Raw genomic sequence first — 24,767 nt, forward strand, 5'->3', positions numbered from 1 at the left:
TTTCTTTCCCAAATACATCAGAATGATTTACCCCACCGTCAGACAAGCTCTTCCTCTTTTGGACCAGAAAGCTGGCCGATTGGCTCATGAATGCATTCAAATACTGAATGAACACTATAGTCTTAACCAACGCTATCTATCAGGTACTGGGGATATAACAGGCAAGACAGTCAAAAAGAAATAAAGCCATGCTAAGAACTAGGAAGGAAATAAACAGGGTGCTGTGGTAGAGGATACAGACATGGATGGGGTGGAGGTGGAGGAACAGGAGACAGGGAAAACAAGAGCCCACTGAAATCAGGTCACCAGAGACTGTCTTTGTGTGGAGGTGACTGAAGATGACCTGGAGCTGGCCAGGCTGGGAGAGGAGCATCCAAAGGAGAAGGAACAGCAAGCGCTAAGCCTCTGAGCACTGGATACGTTCCAGGATCTGGAAGAGGACCCCATGTGGTTGAAACACTGGAGATAAGGTCAGAGATGGCAGGCAGGGGCCGGATCACGCAGGGGCCTTGGAGACCGTGGAGATGAGCTTGGATTTTATTCTCAGTGTAATCAAAGGCCATTGAAAGGTTTTGAGCAAGGGATTTATGTTTTCACAAGGTCGTTCTAACTGCTGGGTGAAGATGGGATTGCAGGGGGCAGGAGTGGAAATCCAGAGCATCTCATCCCTATAGGAGGGTCCTGGTGACAGCAATGGAAGCTGAAGAGATGGGAGATATGACTGGAGCCAAGATACATTGTCAAGCATCACCTGAACCTGCTAACGAATTGGACACGGGGAATGAGGGAAATGGCGAGCTCCAGATCTTTGTCCTAAGTGGATGGTGGGCAATATTTATTGAGATAGAAAACACAGGGGAAATAAAATAATGCCATTTACAGCAACTTGGATGGACCTGGAGATTGCCATGCTAAGTGAAGTGAGCCAGAAAGAGAAAGAAAAATGCCATATGATATCGCTTATATGTGGAATCTAAATAAAAGGACACAAATGAACTTATCTACAAAACAGAAACAGACTCACAGACATAAAGAACAAACTTACAGATCCTGGGGGGGAAGGGGGTGGGAAGGGATATATTGGAAGTTCGAAATTTGCACCCCCTGGGGGAGTGATGGAAATGCTGGCTATCTTGACTGCGGTGGTGGTTCCTTAGGTGTGTACATCTATCAGAATTCATCAAACTGTACATCTGAAGTACGTGTAGTTTACTGTACAGGAATCATACCACAGTAAAGGTGTTTAGGGGAAAAAAGGGGAGAAAAGGCTTTTGGAGGGAAACCTAGAGTTCAGTTTGAGATGTAAGTCTGCTGTAGAGATGCCCAGTAGACAACTGGGTATGTCGGCCTGGAGCTCAGAGGTAAGGCTCGTCAGGAGATACAGATTTGGGAGCCGTCAGTGTGTCGATGGTGTAAGACCATGAGAACTCAGGGAGAAGAAAAAGAGAAGAGGGGGAAGCCCTGGGCGTGAAGCAGGTGACCAGTGAGTGAATGAAATCGCCTTCTTCTGTGAGGTTCGCCAGCGTCCCAGCCGTGGGCATGTTAGCCACCGTCCTAGTTTTTTTCTTTCGCTTGAATGTTTTAAAATGCAGATCCTCTCAGCGACGATTTTAAAGCAAGTGCTCTTGCATGGATTAATTGATTTCACAGCACTTTTAGATTCACCTTCTTATAACTCAAGCCACTTACTTTGTGAACTGCTCCATGAAGCGGTCCCGGTGGCCTTGCAGGGTGTCAGCTGGGAGACCTGGAAGAAATTGGAAAGGAGTGAGGGAAAAGGAGGACCAGCAGGCAAGCAAGCCACAGCAGGGGTCGGGGGGGGGGAGGGGACCACCCATCCTGGGGCCGGTGGCCAGCCCTGCGGGAAGGCATTCCTGGCCTAGAGTTGCCCTGGGGCTGGTAACCAAGAGGGCCCAGTGGGACCAGAAGGGAGTCTGGGTGTGCTTGTCAGCCAAAACTTCCCTTCTGTTTGTCCTGGAGCATGAGCCACTCTGGGCACAGCAGGCTGGAAGTCATGTCCCTGATCCCAGAAGCAGAAGCAGCAGGAGTGACCTGACCAAGCAGCAGGATGAACCATGGAAGGCCCGGGGGGTGGGGCGGGGGGCTCTCTCCCAGGGGTTGTGTGCATTGGGAGTGCTGGTTGAGGCCCAGCCCAGACATGAGTCTGGAAGAGCAGATGCCTGTCAGAAGGCAGAGACCGCAAGACTGAGACCCGGGGGATCTAGCCCAGCGCCTGCTTGGTCATTGCTGACTCTGTGATGCTGGACAAGCAGCAGCCTCTAGGGCCAGCCTCCTCCGCTACAGAGTGGGGACCATTCACTTCCGGGATTGTGTGATTCTGTGTATTTCAGCTACAGATCACAGCTCAGCGATCCTTTAATTTTTAAATTTTAATTTTAGTAATTTTTGAATACATGATACAGTCATTTAGTATAAACAGGGAGTACACATATAAGGTACGATCATTAACAATAGTGAAAGTGTACGGTGATGACAATGGCACTTTCCCTCCGTGATCTTTCTCCCAAGAATCCTTAACCCCAGTCCTGGCGTCAGAAAAAAACTGGACAAACCCAAATGAGGGACATTCTACAAGATACCTTGACCAAGACTCCTTAACACTGTCAAGGTCACTTGTAATAACCTATAATGGAAAAGAGTCTGAAAAAGAATATATACGTATGTATATATAACTGAATCACTTTGCTGTACACATGAAACACTGTAAAACAACTAGCACTTCAATTAAAAAAAAACATCAAGGTCATCAAAGACAAGGCAAGTCCAAGAAACTCTCACAGCCAAGAGGAGCCTAAAGCGACATGACAATTGACTGCAATGTGGAGACCTTGATGGGATCCCGGGACAGAAAAAGACCATTAGGTAAAAACTGGAAATCTGAATAAGAGTATGGACTTCAGGTAATAATACTGTATCACAATTGGTTCATTAATAATAATGTATCAACATTATGACATCATGTGACAAATGTGTTAACATAAGATGTAAACGATGGGGAAAGTGGGTTCAGGGGGATATGGGAACCGTCTGAACTATCTTTGCAACTTTTCTAGACCTCAAACTATTCTAAAAGAAAATGGGTTTATTTTTGGAAAAGTACATACTGTACGGAGTGTCCCGTTATCCCTGGCCACAGTTCCCCTGCCCAGAGGCAATCAGTGAGCGTCCTGTGCACTGCTCTGCCTTTAAAGAAGGCCTTTCAACTCGAATACTTTAATTGCCTGTCTCTTATCACAACTCATCACTTTCTAGAAGGAAGTGGGGATGTTCTAGTGGGCAACTGGGTTCTGCAGCATCTTAGAAACAATAAGTTGATCGGCATTTGGAGCTTCTATGCAACTGCCTGCTTTCTTTTCTTGGGACTTGGTCCCCCTCTCTGCTTCCCTCAGGCATCTGCTCTGAAGCCCTTCTAACCCTTGTACCCTTCCTCCCACAAAACCCTCCCAGATTAATGACACTGATGTTGCATCCGTTGTTCTGTCTAAATAACCAGATCTACTCCTTGCTGTTGACCACTTCCGAAGTATCCCCTGTCCTAGACTTCTAAAATAAAACTTTGCTTCTATCCATCTGTGTCTTGATTTGTCTTGGTTTTCCATCAGCCACACACTCTGCACCTGTATACCCTTCATGGTGGCCACCTCAGAGTGTGGCCCAGGGACCGTGCCCACCAGATTCATCTGGGATATGGCTTCACTGTGCAGACCCCATGGGAGCAGGACCCCACACATCACTTGAAACAAGAAGCACATGAATGGAGAAGAACTTCTGCAAGACGAGTAGTTTCCATAATACATTCCGTGAAAGCATCCCAGGGATCTGTGGCTACGGAAGGGATGGCCCTCCATTTACTTGAGTGGCTGTTTTACATTTTATATTTCTCTCCAAAAATCTCATCTGTACAAAGAGCTCATGTTGATGAACTCTTTAGAAACCATTCTCTTTGCTCCTGGGGTCGGGTCTGTTCTCATTTGTGTGGTTTGTACAGTGAGACATGGATGGAGATGTCACAAAGTTAGAGGCGGAGGACGAGGACCATCCTGGGACACGGCTACGGCAAGCCAGGTGCTTCCCCGAGCACACCAGAGCTTGGCCCTGCTCCTCCAGTCTCAAGACGGCTGGGAGCTCTGGGGCCCTTTGGAACAGAAGCCGAAAGCCAAGGGCACTGGGAGGGGGAGCTGCATCTCTCCAGGGTCAGCCCAGGCTGTGATCCTTCTTCTGGTCAGAAGTTCACAGAGATCAGGCCCGGTGTACTCACAGGAGTGGAGTTTGAAGAGAAGCTTGACAGTGTAATCATAGAGGTGGCTGCAGTCCAAGATGACCTGGATCAGCGGGGCAAGGCGGCACTGCCCAGCTGTCGTCACGGACACGGAGCGGGACATGTCCAGGGAGTTGAACACTAGGGAACAAAAGTCGGGGAGAGGCCACAGAGCGAGGAAATCAGAGGGGCAAAAGGCACGAGTCCAACACACCAAGGACCGCTTCTGGGCATACACCAACTATGTCATGCATTTAACCCTTACAACACTCCTCTGGGGTAGCTAAAAGTATCCCCACCGTACAGGAAACTGAAGGTACGTAGCCTGAAGGTCATCACAAAGCCAAGTGGTTTTGCTGAAAAGTAGTGAGTTAAAAGCCAGAGCCTGCATGGCCGGTAATGGCTAGACCAGGAGCCCGTGTCCCTGACAGCTGAGATGCTCTGTGTGTTGTGAGCAGGCGAACTCACTCTACTCTGTGCACGGCCCGGTGGGAGCCCAGGAAGGAAGAGATCTGCTTGAGCCTGGGGGAGCACCCAGAATGCCTTCTTCTGTCTGAGGAGCCTCAGGGTCCCTGCCCCATGTCCGAGCAGAAAGAGCACATCCTCTTTCAGGTTTCTGACTCAGGGGGGAAATGGGTTCTTGTTCAAGAGAAGCCCTCAGTTTTATGAGGAATCAGAAGTTCAGAATCTAAAGGGGCTGCCGAAATAGCCAATCCAGCCCTTCCTCCCTCGCGTGAAGTTAGTCTAATAGTGATCTTGACCCTGAGAAGCACCCAACCTGCCGGTGCAATAGAAAACATCAGTCAGAGCAGGAAGAAGGGAATAATGCCACCTTGGCTTCCGAATGGTTGTTACAGGGTTCTCAGGATACCAGAGTGGGGGATGTGCAGGAGCCCTGGGTGGACAATCAGAGAGCCTGTGAGGACCCAGGACAAGGAGCTGGGAGGAGGATGAACCATCAGGATCAAGGCTGATGGAAGTCCTTGGGGGAGTCGGTCAAAAGAAATACTGCCCTCTACTCTCCCTGGCTCCAGAGAGCAAGATGCTCCCTGTGTCTTATGCCAGAGACCACTCCACCTAACCCTGCCTGCCCCTTGTCCCTTGCTCCTAAACCAAGCAACTAGCTGCCTGGCCGTGGACACTGGCCAGGGCTGACTTCCTGCAGCGGCTGCCCACCACCTCCGGAGACTCCACACACATGACTGGCAGCGAAAGGCTTCCCCTGCAGTCCCCCAGTGAGCGGGACTGCCCCGGAGGAAAGCCCACAGCCACTGTGTTCGGCCTTCCCTGATGGCACTAATCCCTGTTAACTGGCTTAGTCTGGCAGCTGGAAAAAAAAAAAATCCCAAACGGTCCTAATTAAAAGGTAGCTTTTCTTTTTGACACAAATTAAAAGCAGCTGTCACTGCAAGGCATCCATCCCAAGTCTACTGGTTTCCTTAGGCTCCACTCTGCCAAGGAAACCCAGGTGGCTCCATCTCCCAGCCTGCCTGCTGCTTTCCAGGAATGCCCCTTGGCATCTGGTAACATCTAGAGCGGTGTGACCATGGGCAAGTTACTCAACCTCTCTGTGCCTCCCGATGCTTTTCTGTAAGATGCAGATGGTTTTAACAACACATACCTCATAAGGGTCTCGTAAGGAGGACTCATAAGGATTGACAAATGAGAATGTTGGGTAAAGTGCATGGCATCGTGTAGCACTTTTCAGCTTTGGCTTTGAATCACCTGTGGAAATTTAAAAACCACTCATGTCTGCCTACAACTACCCCCCTACCATTCTCTTTTAATTGGTCTGGGGTAGGGTTAGGGCATCAGTAGTTTTCAAAAGTCCCCTAGGTGATTCTAATATGCAGCCAGGTTTGAAAATGTATTTTCTAGCTCAGTGGATCTCAAACTGTTGCATGCATCAGAATCCCCTGGTAGAACTGCTCCAATAGAACTGCGGTGCTGGAAGTCTTATGTATGTGCACTGTGCTAGCCCACGTGTGGCTGCTGAGTGCTTGAAACACGGCTAGAACCACTGAGGGCCTGACTTTTGAATGCTATTTAACTGAGATGGATTTAAATAGTCATATGCAGCTGGTGGCTGCCATATTGGACAGTGTCGACTTGGGGAGTTAGTTAAAACAGATGACTGGGCCCCACCCCCAGAGATTCTAATTCAGAAGTTTTAGGGTGTGGAACCTAGCAAGCCAGCTGGGAGAATGTGCTGCATAGATGAACACGCCGAAGGAAGCTACAATTGAGGGGGAGAGAATTTCTGTATTTCCTGAGAGAATCAAAGCCCCAAGAGTGGGCCATCCACGTCCCAGGGCCCAGAAGGTGGCCAAGCTTGCACACAAGTCCTTGCAGCTTGGACACACTCTTTCATGGGGTTGGATGCTTGTCAGTAAGCGTCCTGAATCTTTGAAAACTGGCTCTCCCGTTCCCTAGGGAGGATGGGGAGCTGTGCTGGGATGGGTGGGGAAGAGAGGACACTAGAGAGGAGGGAACCAGCCACTTCCCTCCCGAGTCCCGTGAGGGGAGTGCCAGGGGCTGACGGCCTGGACACACCAGAACTCTCAGGAGGAGGGCGCCCGGAAGTGTGGCCAACTCCCCTAAGGGAAGCAGGGCTTCGTGGGCTCCTCTTGTGTGCCAGGGCCACAGTCCGGAGGTTGTCGGAGAGGCCGGCCCTGTCTTTGGGCTTAGCTGGGAGACCAGCAGCGTAGGGAGCGTGGTCTTTCTGCTCAGATGTGAAATCACTTTAAAAATACTCCCGGGCTTCAGGCCCACCCTGCACGAGAGCCAAGAGAAAGGTGTGGGGTGCTCTATCTTCCCGGCCCTGTGCTGCCCACCTCATGCAGAGACGGGGGCCAGGCCAGGTGGTCGAAGCAGGGAACAAGGCTGGGAGTTCAGTGATTCCCAGGAGAGCCTGGGCCAGATGCGAGGGGGAGACTTACCAGTTTGGAAGAGGTTAAGTTCACACTCCAGGTAGTCAAACATCTCCACTGTCAGCTGAAAACTGGGCCCGAGGGGAGAGAGAGCTTATACTCCACAGCCCGAGGCTAGCGCTTCACCTGTCCCCTCCCCGACGCCCTGTGCTGCTGCCTCCGCCCCCGATGTACACGGGCAAAGGTGCATGCATATACACACACACACACACACCAGCTCCAATTCTTAGCCCCCACCTAAGTGGGTACTAAGGCCATTTGAAGATCAAGGAGGGCAAATTAGACAGTGGCAGCCACAAAGGGAGAGGGCAGGTCCCATGCTGGGGGAGCAGAGGGGCACAGAGAAGGGAGGCCTGGAAGGTTCTGGATGAGGCACCCGCAGTAAGTGGCCCCAAGCCCAATCACTCAAGGGCTTTGGTCCCCACCCCAGCCGCTATCCCGGCCATTGGGTCCTCTGTGACCCCAGCTAGAGGTGACAGCCCCTACACAAGCTCTCTTCCCCGTTGGACAGAGCATCAGGACAGCCACTTACAAGTTGTTAACATCACTCTCTCCAGCCTCATCCAGCTGCCGGTCGCTCATCTGAAGGTTGCCTGGGAACCTGGGATTCTGGGAGGCAGAGGAGGACAGTGAGAACAGGGACCCTCCAGAGCTCCCTACACACACCAACGAAGCCGACATCAAGCAAGCCATCCCATGGAGCTCGGGCAGCAGCAGGCTGGACTCTGCTCCTGCAGGCTCCGGCACAGTCCTCGGGGAAGGGGCGCAGCACTCACGACCTCACACGTGCACAGACCCCTTGACTGGCTCACAGCAAAGAACATCCCACCTACCATCACAGGGGAAGTTCCATACCATCCCTGGGACCCAGGGAAGGGCCGCTCCCTCACAACCCACGCCACGGACATCTCCGTGGTGCAGAGACACCCAGCGTGTGACAGCAGTCGGCCCTCAACCTGATGCCCACAACACGCAGGCAGGGCAGCCTTCACCTAACCCCAGTACATCCTGAATCCTATCCATGCTTCCCGCTGTCCTTGGACCATTTCTCGAAGCTGCTGTTGTGAGTTCAGGGCAGGCAAACCCATTCTCATATTAACTGGTGCAAAATATCATTAGTAACATAAACTTGAAGGTTGGAAAATATCACCCCCAAAATCAGGGGAAATGATTTGGTATCATCAGTCATCATCAAGTATCTGTGTCCTTCTCTCCTCCTTGGCATGGTCTGTTCGAAGTGGATGGAACACAGGGCAGAGGGGCAGGAGGAGTGAAGCACAGACAGATGAACGGCCAGTCCATCCAGAGGCCTCCGTGTGAATTCTTCAGGCTCTGAAGACAGAAATCCTCCCCGCTGGCACCTCCTTCTCCAGCTATAACACTGCTGCCCTCTGTCCTAGCAGCCCCTCCTGCCTTCAGGCCCCCTACTTCTGCTCCTCTGGCTTGGAGACTCAGGCCAGTTCCTGAATTGCCCCCTGCTGGCTGCCTTTCCTTCCTGCTCAGCTCAGTCTGGATGTGATGGCGACCTGACCCCTCATGCCCTCTCCCTTCTTGCTGCCTGTCCTTCTACCACACCCAGGTCAGTTCAGTGAGCCTGGGTCTTTGTCACATGCTCTGTGCCTCAGGCCAGCTGCCAGTCTCCCTGGAGAAGGACTCACAGCCGGGGTCTCTGTGAAACTGCACCCTCTAGCTTCAGCACCCCACAACAGTCCTCGCTCCTGCCCCGCCCGTGCTCCCACTCTCAACCTGGGGCCACGCTCCTGGCACGTGCCTGCCTCTTACATCGCTGGTAGCTCAGCACCCTGCTTCCCACTCCCTTCCCCCACTTCCAAGGTACCCAGTGGTCCTTCCCTCCCTCCCTCCAGCTTCAAAAGAGGGCCGCCTCCTTCCCAACTCAGGATCAGCCCCTCCCCTTGTGTGTATTTGATCCAGTCTAGTTTCTGGCTCTTTCTCTCACTCATCCAACAAATCCTGACTGAGCACTTCTGGGCTAGATGCTGGGCCACACACAGGACCCAGGGACACATGCACATCTGTTCTCTGTGCTCTCGGAGCCCCCGGTGCAGAGCGCCCACGGCCCCACTCTGCCTCCCTAAGCTCCTGCCGGCTTCCTGTCACCCAGCTCTTCCCCACGCCCCCTCCCCCCAGTTACTGCCCCCTTCCCTCTCCTCCTTTTCCTGCCAATCTTCAGGCAGTCCCCAACCCTTGGCTGTCCCAGAGATAACTGTCCTAATTCTGGCTCTCACTCTCTTAGAGACCGACGGCCCAGGTCTCCCCAGGTCACCCTGCACCCTGACTGGGATGGCCTCACACTCCTGCCCAGTCGCCTGACACTCTCCACCCCGCCAGCTCCTCGCACTGATGTGGAGCTCCTGATAGGTCCATGTGGATACCAAACTGTTGCGAGCCTCCTGCCCTATGTCCCCAGCTGACCTTCAGCCTGGTACGCCCACCCTGTCCTTCCTCATCGGCCCGCAAAGTGGCAGACTGGGGTCTGCAGGGGAGAAAGTGCACCCCGCAGGAGAGAGGGAAGGAGGGATGTGAACTGTGGGGCCGGACGGCAGCTGAACATATTTTTCAACCATGGCTGCTGCAACGCATCCCATTCAACATGCTCTCTTTACGATGTGACCCTGACATTCCACGTCGAGGGGTATCCGTCCCCTCCCTGTGAATCTACGGACCTCTGTGACAGCCTCAGCCAATATACGATGGTTGAAGGGATGCCCTGTGACTCCTGAGGCTGTGTCAGCTAAATGCCATGCATCCTGCTTGCTCTCTTGGCAAACTCTCCAGGTTGCAAGGAAGCCCTGGAAGAGAGAGATGCCAGGCCAGCCCCACACTGTTTCAGCCCCAGCCAGCATCTGACTGTGACCCCACGGGAGACCTTCAGCCAAGCCCTTCTGGAACTCTGGGCCAACAGAGCGTAACAAAGAGAGATAACAAAGGACTGTTGTTTTCAGCTGCTAAGTACTGGGCTGATGTGTCATGCAGGACGGATGACTGTAACACTCTGAGGCTGAGCTCAGGGGTCACTGCCTCTAAGAAGCCCACCTGGTCGCCCAAGTCTGGGCAAGAAGCCCCATGACATGCTCTGTGAGCCCCCTTGCTCCTCTCCCCGCTGGACGATGACTCCCGAAGACAGTGGCCAAGTCTATTGCCCCCTCTCTCTCCCAAACCCTGTCCAGCCCTGGCCCAGGGCAGGCACTCAACAGTACATGGGGGAGTGAGGGTGACCACTGAGCACTGTGAGACCTTCAGTGTCACATGGGCCTGGGTTCAAATCCCACCTCACCGTCGAGGGGCTTTGTGACTCAGACAAGGGACTGAACCACCATCCAAGTTTCACTTTCCTGAGGTGTCATCATACCTCCTTTATAGGGCTGTTGTGAGGATTAAATGATGTTCAGAAAAGGTCCTACCGACTCGGATGGTTTCAAGGAATCAAAGCTACCCCGAGGACATAAAAGATAAGGAAGACAAAAGACTCTAATTTATGGTATTTCTTCTTAAGTCTCCTCCCTTGTCCGTTTCCACCACCAGCTCCCTAATTCAGGCCGTCTTTCCTCCCACCCGGCAGGTCACTCCACGTCTCTGCCCGCACGCACGCCTGCTTGGCACTATTACACGGCTACTGCAAGTGTGTAAGCCTTCTCTCCCAAACGGATGTCAATTCCTAGACAGCAGACCCTTTCCTTTTATTCTTCTCTGCCACTTGGTACGGAGCACACAGTTTTACACGCATTCGGTGCATAAGAAATACTGACTCAAGTCATATCTTGATCAGAAGAAGGTCCGGTGTGGAACTTGCTCCATAAATGGAAGGAATTGTTTTTATTAACAGTCAAGTCTTCTGAAATATTTTCATAAGGCCCCCTGGTAGATCAGGTTTCTTTTTCTATTTGCAAAACGGGGAGCAAAAGATGCAGAAGACCTGGACCAAAATCCCAAGTTCCCCTGCACACCTCAGAGGCTGACTACCGTGGCCCTATAAGGGGTTTCCTCTCCTATGGCTGGACTGTGGGATCTGGGAAGCCAGCTTGTCTTCTTAACTGAGAGACCTGACCATCAAGCCCACCCGGATGTGAGGGGCCAGCGGGGAGGGGCGGGGGGAAGAGGGGCGGGGCCGGTGACAGGACTGCCCCAGAGACTCACTTTCGTGTGGTACTCCATCTTCGTTCTCAGCAGTTTGAGGTAGATGCTGCAAAGCTGCCCGTACCCCTCACTCAGGTGGCCCTTCAGGAAGAGGACAGAGAGCAGGTGTCACCACTAAGAACATTGGATTGAAAGACAACTAGGACGTCTTTTTAAAAGAATATATTTTTCTATGGTTACTAAATGGGAAAGGAGTGGGGGCAGGGATAAATCAGGAGTTTGGAATTAACAGATACACACTACTGTATATAAAACAGACAACACAGACCTACTGTATAGCACAGAAAACCATATTCAATTTCTTGTCATAAACTATAATGGAAAGGAATCTGAAAATAGATGTACGTCTATGTATAACTGAATCGCTTTGCTGTATACCTGCAACTAACATTGTAAATCAACCACATTTCAATAAAAAGTAAAATTTGAAAAAAATTTTTTCTGAGTATGTAAATAACATATGTCCACTATTGAAAATTTGGAAAATATAAAAAAGTACATATGCAAACCAATCACCTTTAACCCAACCATCAGATATAAACATTTCTGACATTTTGGGGTACTCAATGTTATTTTATTTTCTCAAGTGAAACACACTTTATTTTTTAGAGCTATTTTAGGTTCACAGCAAAACTGAGCAGAAAGTCCAGAGATTTCCCATATACCTCCTGCCCCACACACGCACAGCCTCCTTCGCTGTCAACATCCCACAGCAGAGTGGGATACTTATTACAGCTGAAACATCATTATTGTCCAAAGTAAAGTTTACATTAGGGTTCACTCTTAGTGTTGTACAACCTATGGGTTTTGACAAATGTACAACAACATGTATTTACCATGACAGTATCCTACTGAAAATCCTGTGTTCCGCCTTTATTTTAAAATATAAAATGGAATCAATTTGGCTTCTTTTCACTGAATACACTGCATTGTTTTCCATCTTCATAAATTTTCTTCTGTACATTATTTTTGCTGACTGCCCAGTGCATTGTAAGTTTCTACCATAATTTATCAAACCAACACACTACTGTTTTATGTTTGTCCTACAAACTACAAACTACTGTCCTACAAAAACTATGTTTCAAGGAACATTCTTACAGTATAATCTGGTGTACAAACGTCCTTTGGATAAATTCGGGACACGGCTTCCCATTTAAGAATTTTAAGTCTGCCCCCTCATCTATCACAATCTGGCCATGGGCTATCTCCTTTCTTCTGTCTCTCTCCAAGCACAGGAGAGGAAACAACTCCTCCAGGTGGATTACACCTGGGATGGGGACTTGAAATGGGACCAAACCTAGCTGGTAAAGAAGCCTTCCCATGGAGTCTGACCATGCAGTCATGTCCCAGGTGCCTGGGAAGAAGCGAGGCTTAGCTGAGTGATGCGGCAACTTCCCATTACATACCAAAGAAGAGGCAAATGGGGCACAAAGAACCTTAAACTGAATAGCTGTGGCTCCCACGGGAGTCTTGACTTCTCCATTTTCTTCTATCTATATCCTCTAGAGTAGAGGACCCCCACTGAAAGATGCTCCAAGGAGCATGAAAGAGAGTCAAATAATCAATTGAATTTAAAGATGTCAGTGCCAGAGATGACAGTATTTCATAATGTTTTAATTTTCTATGAAAACTCGTAATTATTAATTTTTATGTTATACTTGTTCATTACAGAAAAATCAGAAAGCAGTTAGAAGTAGGAAAAGTAAAAATACGCTCATCATGAAACACAACTATGCTTCGCGTGAAGATGCACCAGGGTCAGAAAGTCAAGGATGAGTGGACCAGCCTTAAATGCAAAATGCGAAACTATAAAACCCCTAGAAGATCACAAAGGAGAAAACCTAGATGACCTTGAGGATGGGGATCACGCTTTAGATATCACACCAAAGGTACAATCCGTGAAAGAAGTGATAAGCTGGGTTTCATTAAAATGAAAAACTTCTGTTCTGCAAAAGACACTGTCAAGAGAATGAGAAGATAAGCCACGCACTGGGAGGAAATATTTGCAAAAGGCACGTCTGATAAAGGACTGTTATCTAAAGTATATAAATATGATCTCAGAACTCAACAATAAGAAAACAAACAATCCAACTAAAAACTGGGCCAAACACTCTAACAGACACCTTATCAAAGAAGATGTAGAGATGGCCAATAAGCGTATAAAAAGATGGTCCATATCCTATGTCAACAAGGAAATGCAAATTAAAACAATGAAATACCACTACATACCTAAGAGAATGGCCAAAATCCAGAACACTAACAACTCTAAATGCTGGTGAGGATGCAGAGCAGTAGGAACTCTCATTTGTTGCTGGTGGGAATGCAAAATGGTACAGTCATTTTGGAAAACAGTTTATTAGTTTCTTATAAAACTAAACATACTGTTACCATATGATTCAGCTAATGGAGCTCCTTGGTTTTCACCCTAAGGAGCTGAAAATTAATGTTCACACAAAAACCTGCCCATGGATGTTTACAGCAGTTTTATTCATATTTGCCAAAACTTGGAAGCAACCAAGATGTCCTTCAGTAGGTGAATGGATAAACAAACTGTGGTCCATCCAGACAATGGAATATTATTGAAGATGAAAAAGAAATGAGCTAGCTAACCATGAAAAGGCATGGAGGGACCTTAAATGCATATTGCTAAGTGAAAGGAGCCAGTCTGAAAAGATTGCATACTATCTGATTCCAACAGGATGACATCTGGAAAAGGTAAAAACTAAAAAGGTCAGTGGTTGCTAAGGAGGTGGCAGGTGGCAGGTAGGGATGGGGCAGGATGAACAGGCAGAGTACAGAGGATTTTGAAGTCAGTGGAAATATTCTGTATGATAGACAAATGTTACTATACATTTGTTCAAACCCACAGAATGTATACCACCATGAGTGGACTGTAATGTAAACTATGGACTTTGGTGATTATGAGGGATGTGTCAGTAAGTTCATCAGTCATAACAAATGCACCACTCTGGTGGGGGATGTTGATAATAGGAGAGGCTGTGCACAGCAGGGTGAGTATATGGAAAAATCTTTGTACTTTACACTCAATTTCACTGTGAACCTAAAAACTACTTTAAGAAAAAAAAGTCTTCATTAAAAAAAAAGTAAAACAGGTTTCTAACTTCAGAAACTCTTAGTCAAATGGAAGAGACAGACTATGTAGGGAGAGAGACCTAAATGAATTCTATTTTGCATAAAAAGGCAGGCTAGGTACCTGGGTTGACCTTCCCACTGAAAACTACTAACAATATTGAGTAAAAGATTAAAAATGCTTTGAATACATTAATGAACTAACAAGAGAACAAAGAATCCTCAGGCCAGGAACTGAGTAATTCAGATATTCAGAGAGTAGATGGTTTGATGGGGTCAGGAAATGGTGGAGAGGGGGCACTTTACCACACCAGGTTAATCTGAGCTTTGGTTTCCTGGGCCTCAAGGGCCAGGTGGTGAACAGAAGGCAGGACTGACTTGTCCAAGTTGAAGAGTCTGATGGAAGAGACAAAAGACTGCCTTCTTGGTGCAGGGGAATTAAGGGTAAATTGGAAATAACACTCATGTATTCCTGCACTGATGGATTACCCCCTGAGGACTGCAAAGAAAATCTACTGCCTTAAACCACTGTTGTGATGAGAGGCAGGAAATAATTGCTGCTGAGAATTGGACCTATGAGCCGTCCTCAAGGGGATCTGCCTAGGATTCACAAAATTTTTAAGCTGAGAATTTAATTTAGAGTGATCTCAACGGAAGCAAATGCCAATTCACTCTGGAGGAATCTGCCTTTGTTAGACTTCAAAGAATTTCCACCCCAAAAAATCTCAAGGAAAATGAGCAGCTCATAGTAGAAAAATGACTAAGCACACATAGCATGCACAAAATTCACCAAAACAATAAATGGCAGGAAACAATCTTGAGAACTTTAGAGACTGGAGGTATAAAAAGTGATACATGAAATCACTATATTTAATAAGTCTAAATAAATTAGAGGCTGTTTCAAAATATATGCAGGGCACAATAAATTATAAAGAATGCCAAGCAGATTTGGAAAAAAAAAAAAACTAAACTCCAAGAAATGAGAACTATACTAAAATCAAAAACCTTATGGAGAAGCTTAGCAACAGATTAGACCCAGCTGAAGAGGGAATAAGTGAACTGAAATCTAGATCTACTGAAATTATCCAGAATGCATATAGAGACAAACAGAAAAAAATGAAAGTGGTTTAAAAACATGGGGAATAGAGTGAGAAAGTCTAAAATACAGCTAACCAAATTCTCAGAGGAAAAGAAAAAATGGAGCAAAGGCAATATTTAAAGAGACAATGAGAGATTTTCATAGTTGTTAAAAGATATTAACCCACAGATTTAGGAAGTCCAAAGTACCTAAAATAAATTCATAACTAGATACATACTAAGACTTTAAAAAGTCAGAGAAAAAAGCACAGATTAGCTTCAAAGGACTGATGGTGAGTCCAACAACAGACTTCATAAAAATGATGAAAGCCAGAAGTCAGTGGAAGGATATCCTGACTAATATCTTCCATTTACTGAGAGAAAATAACTGCCATCCCAGAGGAAGTATCTTTCAAGAATGAGGGTGAGAGGAAGACATTCTCTGTCAGGTAAAAATGGTTGTTTGCCACCAGCAAACTCTTTACTAAAGGAAATTCTAAAGGAAATAAGCAGAAAGAAAGGGATCCCAGATGGAAGGCATGAGATGTAAGAAGAAATGAACAGCACAGAATAAAATAATTAAAATATCTTATAAGGTCTAAAAAGAAAAACATAACCAAAATTAAAATACATGACAACAATACACAAGGTAGTGAATGGAGTTAAAATAGTCTAAAGTCTTTGTGGTATATAGGAAACAAATAAAGATATGAATTTTAGGCACTGATAACCTAAGCATGTGTTTTGTAATTATTAGATAACATTACCAAGAATTTTTTTAAAAAACCTCTGCTGTTATTTTTTTTTTAATCTCCCAACTAGTAATGAGGAGAAAATGGAATGAGAAAAAATACCTAATCAATCCAAAAGAAGGCAAATGATGAGAGAAATAGAAACAGAACAGAAGGGACAAACAGTATGATATAAAATGGGAGCTAGAAATCTAAACATATTAGGTATCATAATAACTGTAAATGGATTAAATGTTCAGTTAAAAGAGGACTTCCACCTTGAATTTTTTAAAAAATGCAACTAAATCCTATTGACAAGTGATATTTCTAAGACATAAGAATATAGGAAAATCAACCACTATGATGTACATCTGAAACTAATATATTATAATCCAACTATCCTTCAATTAAAAAAAAATGACCATAAACTAGCTCATATAGCAAGTCTCAAAAAACTTTGAAAAGTCAATATCATATTGATTCTCTGGCCACACTACAATAAATATGTATGCAAAAAATATTAGAAAGAATATAGAAAAGTCAAAAGTAAAAAGGTAAAAAAGATACACCAGGTAAATTCTAGCAAAAAGAAAAAAGACCTAAGCTTTCCATGTTACAGAAATATAATAGAAAGCTCTCTAGCAAGCAGTTGGGAGATTTGGGGACAAACCTCAGCTTTGTTCAGACTAACTCGCCTTGTGACTTAGGAAAAGCTGCTTCCCTCTCTGGGCCTGTGTTTCTCATCTGTAATGGGTAGACTGGATGACATAATTGCTAACATTCGTGAGTGCAGACAGACACAGGTAAGAATCTAAAAGAAAGGGCTAACATGGTAGTTCTTAAGCAGTGAGGCAGAAAGACACATGAGAATCAACCAAGGAGATTCTTCAGAAGGCAAGTTACTTCCTGTCCAAACACATACTCCTTGGGTATCAGAATCTGGAGGGCTTCTGGTGTGTGTATAAGAACACTTCTTTCAGCTGATTCTATTATTGTCGCCTACCTCCTCCCTCTTGCTAAGGCCCTGAGAATCCCTAGATAGGAAAGAAAAGGCTCTAGCATTAAAGATTGGGAATCCCAGTTCTCAACGTACTGTTCTCAACAATCCCAGCGGGACCAAGTGAAAAGAAAGAACTGTGGCAGTGTCACTGCTGAGGGATCTCAATGCCTAGAGAGCATTGTGACATGAGGTTCCATCACCAGCACCAGGCCCTAGAACTTCCCTGCAGCCTCCAGGGACCCCGATAAGACTGTGGCTATCATGGTTCCATCTGGAGGCATCCTTGACCCCTCCCTGATGCTCGTGAGAGAAGTCCTAAACAACCTGAAAGAAATGAATTTGTTCCATTCCATATTCCTTGTTCTGTGGCCTCCAAGGAAGGACAAGAAACCATAGGTGGCCCCTGGACACATGTCCAAACTCACCCACATCCTGCTCATGTCACTCAATTCATTTTTGTATCTCAGAGAATCTTTCAGGACCTGGAGAAAGAGGAGAGGAGACAGAGGATGGTGAAAGATGGGCTCAGGGTGGGGCAGAGAGGGTGATGGGAGGGAGATGAACCTGCCTCTCTAATTGATACCCAAAAGGCCAGGAGAAGGAGCAGTTGCCGCCTTCAGTGTAGGGGCGGACAGCGGCCCCTGTGACCTAGGCAACTGCACTTTCCCCACGTGGGCCCCTGGCTCCCTGCCCATCCCCTGCAGCCCCAGGAACTCACATTTGGGTGTCCATCCCGGAGGAGTTTGTGGAACACGTGGCAGAACTTCCAGCAGAGAACAGCATTGCTGGAGAGGGGCAGCCGGTTGACAACAGACCAGAAGGTCTGTGCCCCCTTCTCATGGTGGGTGCCCAGTATGCACGGTGAGGGAGGGTCATGGAAAACAAAGGCACCAGCCCTGCCCCAGCAGCCAGCCCTGGGAGGGAGCCTGCAACAGCCCACTGTTGGGGGTTGTGCGTTGCGCATGGTGCCACAGCACTACCCAGCAGGGGGCGCCATTTATAACGATGACACCACAGATCTGCACACGTATCCTGGCAATTTTTGGGCAGATGGCAAAAAGGGGCCTCATCCTAATAAAATCCATTGTTAGACAATTTCCCCAGAGATGCAATGTCTTTTGGGAGGGGTGTATTTTCCTAGTTTGCACTAGTGCACTCCGGGCCAGCCATGGCCCCGGTTTGCCTTTAGCGAGAAGATGCTTTGGTTGGAGCTTACTTTGCTTTGGGAAGACAGACTGCCTTTCCTCTAAGTTTGTTGAGTCTGTGATTGGGGCCTTTGCAGCGGGATAATTACAGTTAACATTTTAACCATACAATACAGCTTCTCAAAATTCTGTGTTCTATAGTGATTAATAGTGAAAAACAAGGGCGTGCTTCAAGGGCCCTGGCCCCTACTGGGGACCCACACCCTGGCTAACCAACACCCTTGGCTCCTCTTCCAGGTGGCACCTGACTCCTCTCCTGTTAAGCATTCTGCTCTTGCCCTGAAAGCATCAATCTTGTGTTTAAAACGTCTTTTCCCTAAACTTACAATAAACTTATAAACCCTACCTCTTCTATAAACTTTCCTGGCCTCATCCAGGGGTGCCTTCATCACCCAAACCCTTGAATTCCTTGCATGCAGGATTCTGGGGCCACCTACCCCTGAGATCCAATTCCAAACCTACCTGACACCCATGGACCGCCTGCCACAATTTATGTGTAATAAATGTCCTTCTGGCCTATGTGATTTTAATGGATCACCAGGCCTCTATAATTTGGGAGCTCTTTTTTGAGGAGAGGAGAGGATTTCCACATTTCTTTTGTAATTGTTGCTTACACCCAGTAAGTGGGCACCATCCATCCCAAGTACAGCAACTTCCTTGGAACTTTTGGCTTCTTTATTTCCAGGCTCAGGTAAGAAGCACCATGTCATGTAGGAAAAATTGCCTAGGTTAGAAATGATGTGACTCATCCAAAGAGACATGGTGTTTTGCTTCTGAGCTGGATGGTATCATAAAGTTCCTTCCAGGAACTGAAATTTGCATTTTGAGAGGGGCCGCCTTGAACATGGAGTTTGGGGTCTGGAAGCTGAAATCGGCGTTTAGTCTTAGAGGGATTTCTCAAATAACTTAGGGTATCAACTAAAGCACAGCCCCCTTGGTCTAGAAGAAAGCTGAGGTGAGACGGACAGCTTCTTGTATCCTCTCGCGATGATTTCTCATGGCAGATTGCGGCTCCTTTAACCAGACACCTAAACAGAAGTCAGGGCAGGAGTGGAGTGGGCTGGGTACCCTGGCTTTGAAAGAGGCAAGGAGACCTTTCTGTCTGTCTTGATTTCATAAGCATTGTAATGTATCCAATACCCGTCAGATGCTGTAAAAGGAGATAAAGAAAAATAAGACACAGTCCTCCAGAAGTGGGTACCGTGGTCAGGATACCAACCTGCTGACCAGGCAGGCAGCCGGGATAAATGCTCTTCTGAACAGCATTTCTGAAGTCAGACTTCCCAAATGCTTATTCAGTTAGGAGTGAGGGTAGCTGACGCTCCTTAAAAGTATCGACAGAGAAGAAATGTTTCCTCATAAGCTTTAAACCCTACTGTATGGAGTTGATCTTTTCAACATTTATCCACTCCTTAGAAATTGTAAGGCAGAGAGACTCCTAGAATGTCAGAGCTAGAATGTTAGGACTTTGAAATCTTCTTTGGCCGACACTTGGCTAAGACAACAGAGTTAAAGCTCACAGAGGCCCCACTGGGCCCACTCAAGGTCCCAGAACAAGCCAGAGCTCCAGAGATGGGATTCTGGAATCTCCCTCCAGTGTCCCTTCTGCCACCCCAGGTAGCCTCCTTGGCCAGATGTGACATGGCCTGGCCACTATAGGCATGGGCCTCTGTGTGCCCATATGCCATCCAGAGCAGCACACTGGCCCGTGACAACAGTCCTCTCTTACTTCCTGCCTCACATCCGACTGATCAGTAGTCTTAGCAGGCAGGGGTCAGGACTGGGTAACTCCTTCCGAGATAATCAGTCAGTCCACTAATAATTAAGGCTTTTCTTGGTTTGGTTTTCTTGATTCACTAAAGAGTCAAAGGAATAAAGGGCAAGGTCTGGCTAGGCTTACTGTTGGGCTCCCAGGTTTCTGGGGTACCCGGGAGAGGTTCTATAGCCCCATCCCGCAGCAAAGTCCTAATTCCAACCAGAGCATCTTCCCACTAAAGATGAACTGCTTTCCCTCTGGTGAAGCATAGTACATGCTATTAGCAACAATTCCCAAGGGCATGACGGGTTCTGGAAATCCTGCTGGCAGGGCTAGCCTGGAGGGTCTCCTGCAGGGGCTTCAAGACAAGCTATTCCAACCTGACTGGCTGTGGTGCAGCCACCAAGACCAGCCCCGGTAAGGAGCTGCCCACCCCAGGCAGAAGCTCAGCCTCCACTGGCCCTGTGCTCCGCCTGGCCACACGCAGAGTTAAGGCTGCATCACTGGCAGCCTCTCCTTTGGCCTTTGAGGATTAGCCTTCCAGCACCTGGCTCTACATCACAAGGCCAGATCACAAGGGATCCACCAGCCAGAGCACTGCCTGCACTCTTCTCCAAGGCCACAGACCCATGGTGGTGGTCGCCCAGGGCCTCTGCCAACTCAGGGCTTGGTGAAAACCTTCAAATCATCAGCTCCCTAAATCCATCCTGACCTTCTTGTCTTCTTCCTCGTGGCTTGGGGGTGGTGTGGGGGGAACGAGCCCACACAGGTGGCCTTGCTTACATGGCTGAGCCCCTGTGTCAGTTTAAGGTCAACCGCTGCTGCTCAGACCTCTGTTTTGCTTTCATGTTCAGAGAAGGGGATTTGATCATGTTCCCAAGGGGGTGGTCATGTGACCAAGTGCAGGGCTCAGAGCGCTTTGATGATACAGGTGAAAACCCTTCCTGTGCCCTGAGAAAGTATCTCAAAGGAAAGTGACTTCAAATGACTGGGCAGTTCTGAGAAGCTAAGTCCCAGGAGAGGAGCCGCACTGAGCTAGATGGCAGTTTTGGTCCCTTCCAGCCTGGCCGGCTGTGGGCTCTGAGGCCAGCAGCAGCCAACCCACACTGTTCAGACCCGGTGGGGGCCTGGCTGGTGTGGGGGTTCCCCTTCCTGCAGCTGAGCAAGGACGCCTCGCCCTGACCTCAGTCCCCACGATTTGACCCCATTCAGGGTCGGTCTTCCAAGCAACATCCAAAAGGATATTTCTGGCGTGTTTTTCCTTTACGGCCACTTCCTGCGTATTAATGGCCTTATTGATGCTGACAGTCTGAAAAACAAGAAGGGGGAGGGGCAAGGAGGATGAGATGAATAAGCTTCTGAGAGTGGCTGAGACCCTCCCAGACGCCCCGCCCCTTCCCCTCCCTCCAATGACTCCTCTCTCCCCAAAGACCCCTCTGCCCCACTGTCCCCGTGCAGGGCCCCCAGCCGGGGGCAGAAGTGGGCAGTGCTCCCTGGCCAGCTGGCCCGGGCTGTCCTCAGGCAGCGGGCTTTGCTGCCTGGCATTGGCTGTGCCCAGCTGCTGCGCCCGCCTGCCACTCATCCACTTGGCACAACAACATGGCAATTAAAGCCTGCACAAAGGGATGCCTTTCATCCCCCAGGGAAACATTATTTCTCCGGGAGCAGGAGGAAGAGGCGCTGAGATCAGGGAGGGACTGTGACTCAAAGACCATCCAGCCACCCCTCTCTCCAGCTAGAACCTTCCATGGAGTCTTCCCTAGGTGGCCAAGGTCGGCAGTGGTCACTCTCTGCTCTTCTATCCCCACTCTTGGACACTTTCCACCTCCTAACCAAATTCCCTTTTATTTTCTTACTCATATCATAAGGCATGACAAATATTCTCTCCTTTCCAGTAGTTTTTAAAATCATAACTCTTTCGAAGTTAGCAAAGTAGGTTATACAGATAAATACAACTGACACAAACACATACATGGAATTGTATCACGTAGGCTGGTTTTTGAAGGACAGGTTTTTCTTTTCTGTTTTGCTTTGTTTTCTTTCCACAGACGTCATTCTACCCCAACATGTTAACAACCTGTTATGCATCATACACACACACACACCCCTCTACATTCCAAAGTGGTTAATTTTGTCACGGTTTTATAAAACTGAGACCGTCATGCACAGACTTTTTTACATCTTGCTTTTCTTGCTTGAAAATATCCGGTGAAAAATTCTCCAAGTGAACTGGTAACACACTAGTTCATCCTTTAAAAAGGCAACATAATACTCCATGGCGTGGGTGAATGGGATTTATAACATCCGGTATTGCGACACAATTTATTTCCAGTAAATGGTTACTATATTCCATATATCCTTATTAATTGATGCTTTCATTTCCAACGGATAGAGTACTAGGAGTGAGATTACTGGGTCAAAGTTGTTGTTTCTCTTTTAAACTTTCCATTGTGGGAAAAGTCCAAGCAGACACAAACAGGATGATTAGTCCAATAAACCCCAGGTCGTCAGTTCCCCAGCACCAACCACTATGAATCTGCAGCCAAACATGCTTCCTTATGGATGAAGGCTCACCAACATTTTCTGTAAAGAGCCAGTTAGTAAATATTTTAGGCTTTGCAAGCCACATGGTCTCCACTGTATTCAATTCTGCCGCTGGAGCGAAAAAGCGGCCTCAGCGATACTAAATGAAATGAATACGTAACCCAGTGACTGTAGCTGAATTCCAATAAAACTTTATTAACAAAACCGGGAGGTGGTCTGAACTTGGCCTGTGCCTCTAGCATGCTCACCCTTGCTTTGTACCATCAGTCACGGATTCCCTTGCTCTGAAGTAAATTCTAGGTGTTATGCCATTTTACCAGTAAATATTTTAGTACAAACATCTAAGGGGAAAAAAAAGACTTTTTAAAAATTAACCATAATACTATGATCACATCTAAAATTTTAAGGATAATTTCTTAATACCATCAAAGGGTTTGGGCTCACATTCCTCTCTTGTGTCACAACAAAAACCTTCCTCGTGGCTATTCTCATCAGGATCTAAAGAAGGTTGCCAGGTTCCCTCAACAGGCTCTAACAATTCACACTTCCACTGACAACGTACAAAAGCATCCCCACCGACAACAGGGCTTACCGCTTCTTTTCATTTTTGCTGATCTTACAGGTGTAGTGACATCTCATCATTACTCTAATTCGTATGTCCATGACTGCTAGTGAGTTTTGAGTATTTTCTTACATGTTCTCATGATCGTTGATTGCCTTACATAGTTATGTATGTTCATCTTACCTTTTAAAAAAAATTAGTTGATTTACAATGTTGTGTTAATTTTTTTCTGGTGTACAGCATAGTGATTCAGTTATATACATATATATTCTTTTTCATTATAATTACTACAAGATATCGAATATAGTTCTGTGCGCTATACAGTAGGAACTTGTTTATCTGTTTTATATACGTTCATCTTATCTTTTATAGCTTCTACATTTTTCTCCTGCTCCTGTTGTTTATACTGGTAGATGCTTACATTTTCTTCTAAGTGTTTTACTGTTTGTATTTTACACTTGAGTCTTTACCTGGAAAAACTACACACTTACATGTATGTATGTCATATATGTGTGTGTGCATGTACAGATGGGATAGAATAGGTTATTTCTAGGCTTTACCAAGATGTGTCCTTTTACATCTGGTTTACATAACTTTTGGGTGTGTCCTTTAAGTTCACTTTTGCACATATTTTTTTTCTTCCCTACCAGACTCAACTCTTTAACACCATAAGCTTTGTTGTGAGTTGAATTGTGTCTCCCCACAAAAAGATATGCGCAAGTCCAAATCCCCGAGCACATGTGAATGTGATCTCATTTGGAAACAGGCTCTTGGCAGATGCAATTACTTAAGATGAGGTCATACTGGATTAGGGTGGGTCCTAAATCCAGTATGACTGGGGTTCTTATGAGAAGGTCTTGGAAAAACACAGAGGCCCAGACACGCAGGAGGAAGACAGCCATGTGAAGATGGAGGCAGACATTAGAGTAATGTGTCTACAAGTCAAGGGATGCCCGGGGTGGCCAGCAACCACTAGAAGCTAGGAAGAGGCAAGGATGGATTCTTCCCTAGACTCTCAAAAGGGACATGGCCCTGCCAACACCTTCCAGCCACCAGAACTGTGGGAGAATGAATTTCTGTTGTTTTAAGCCACCCAGTGTGCAGTTAACCCCATCAGAATCAGCCCTCCCGGAGGACAAGGCGAGGGCAGATACTGCCTTCCCTGTTCCCTCTAGCACAGGCAGCGCGCTCCCCTGAGCACCATTATTGGCTGTCAGCGCAAGAGTAAGACCAGTCAAGAAGGAATCTCATATAAGAGACGCTGCGAGAAAGAAGTAAAAAGTTTATTCCCCCACATCTCCCAGTGAGGCAGTACTCATGTCCCATGGAGGCCCAGTGCTTCCACCTTCCTCTTAACAAGTCCCTCCTGGGACCTCATTTCTCAGCATCTCTTCCAGACTCATCCCAGGCCATCCTCTTTCCTTCAGATTTCCTCTGA

The 24,767-nt window shown here is 47.3% G+C and overlaps 1 protein-coding gene across 3 annotated transcripts in view; it reads right to left on the reverse strand.

Annotated features, from left to right (window-relative positions):
* Positions 1-24,767, reverse strand: part of HIP1 (huntingtin interacting protein 1) — a 132,784-nt gene that overhangs the window by 21,938 nt on the left and 86,079 nt on the right. For all 3 annotated transcript variants that reach the window (XM_006201385.4, XM_015236970.3, XM_072943125.1), the window contains exons 2-9: positions 21,469-21,532; positions 17,981-18,123; positions 17,688-17,744; positions 11,365-11,445; positions 7,742-7,818; positions 7,219-7,280; positions 4,280-4,420; positions 1,690-1,747 (exon numbers count right to left, since the gene is read on the reverse strand). In XM_006201385.4, the coding sequence (XP_006201447.2) occupies positions 1,690-1,747; positions 4,280-4,420; positions 7,219-7,280; positions 7,742-7,818; positions 11,365-11,445; positions 17,688-17,744; positions 17,981-18,123; positions 21,469-21,532 (683 nt within the window). The remainder of the gene's footprint in view (positions 1-1,689; positions 1,748-4,279; positions 4,421-7,218; positions 7,281-7,741; positions 7,819-11,364; positions 11,446-17,687; positions 17,745-17,980; positions 18,124-21,468; positions 21,533-24,767) is intronic.

This window comes from Vicugna pacos, chromosome 18 (genome assembly GCF_048564905.1).
Source record: "Vicugna pacos chromosome 18, VicPac4, whole genome shotgun sequence".
NCBI lineage: Eukaryota > Metazoa > Chordata > Mammalia > Artiodactyla > Camelidae > Vicugna > Vicugna pacos.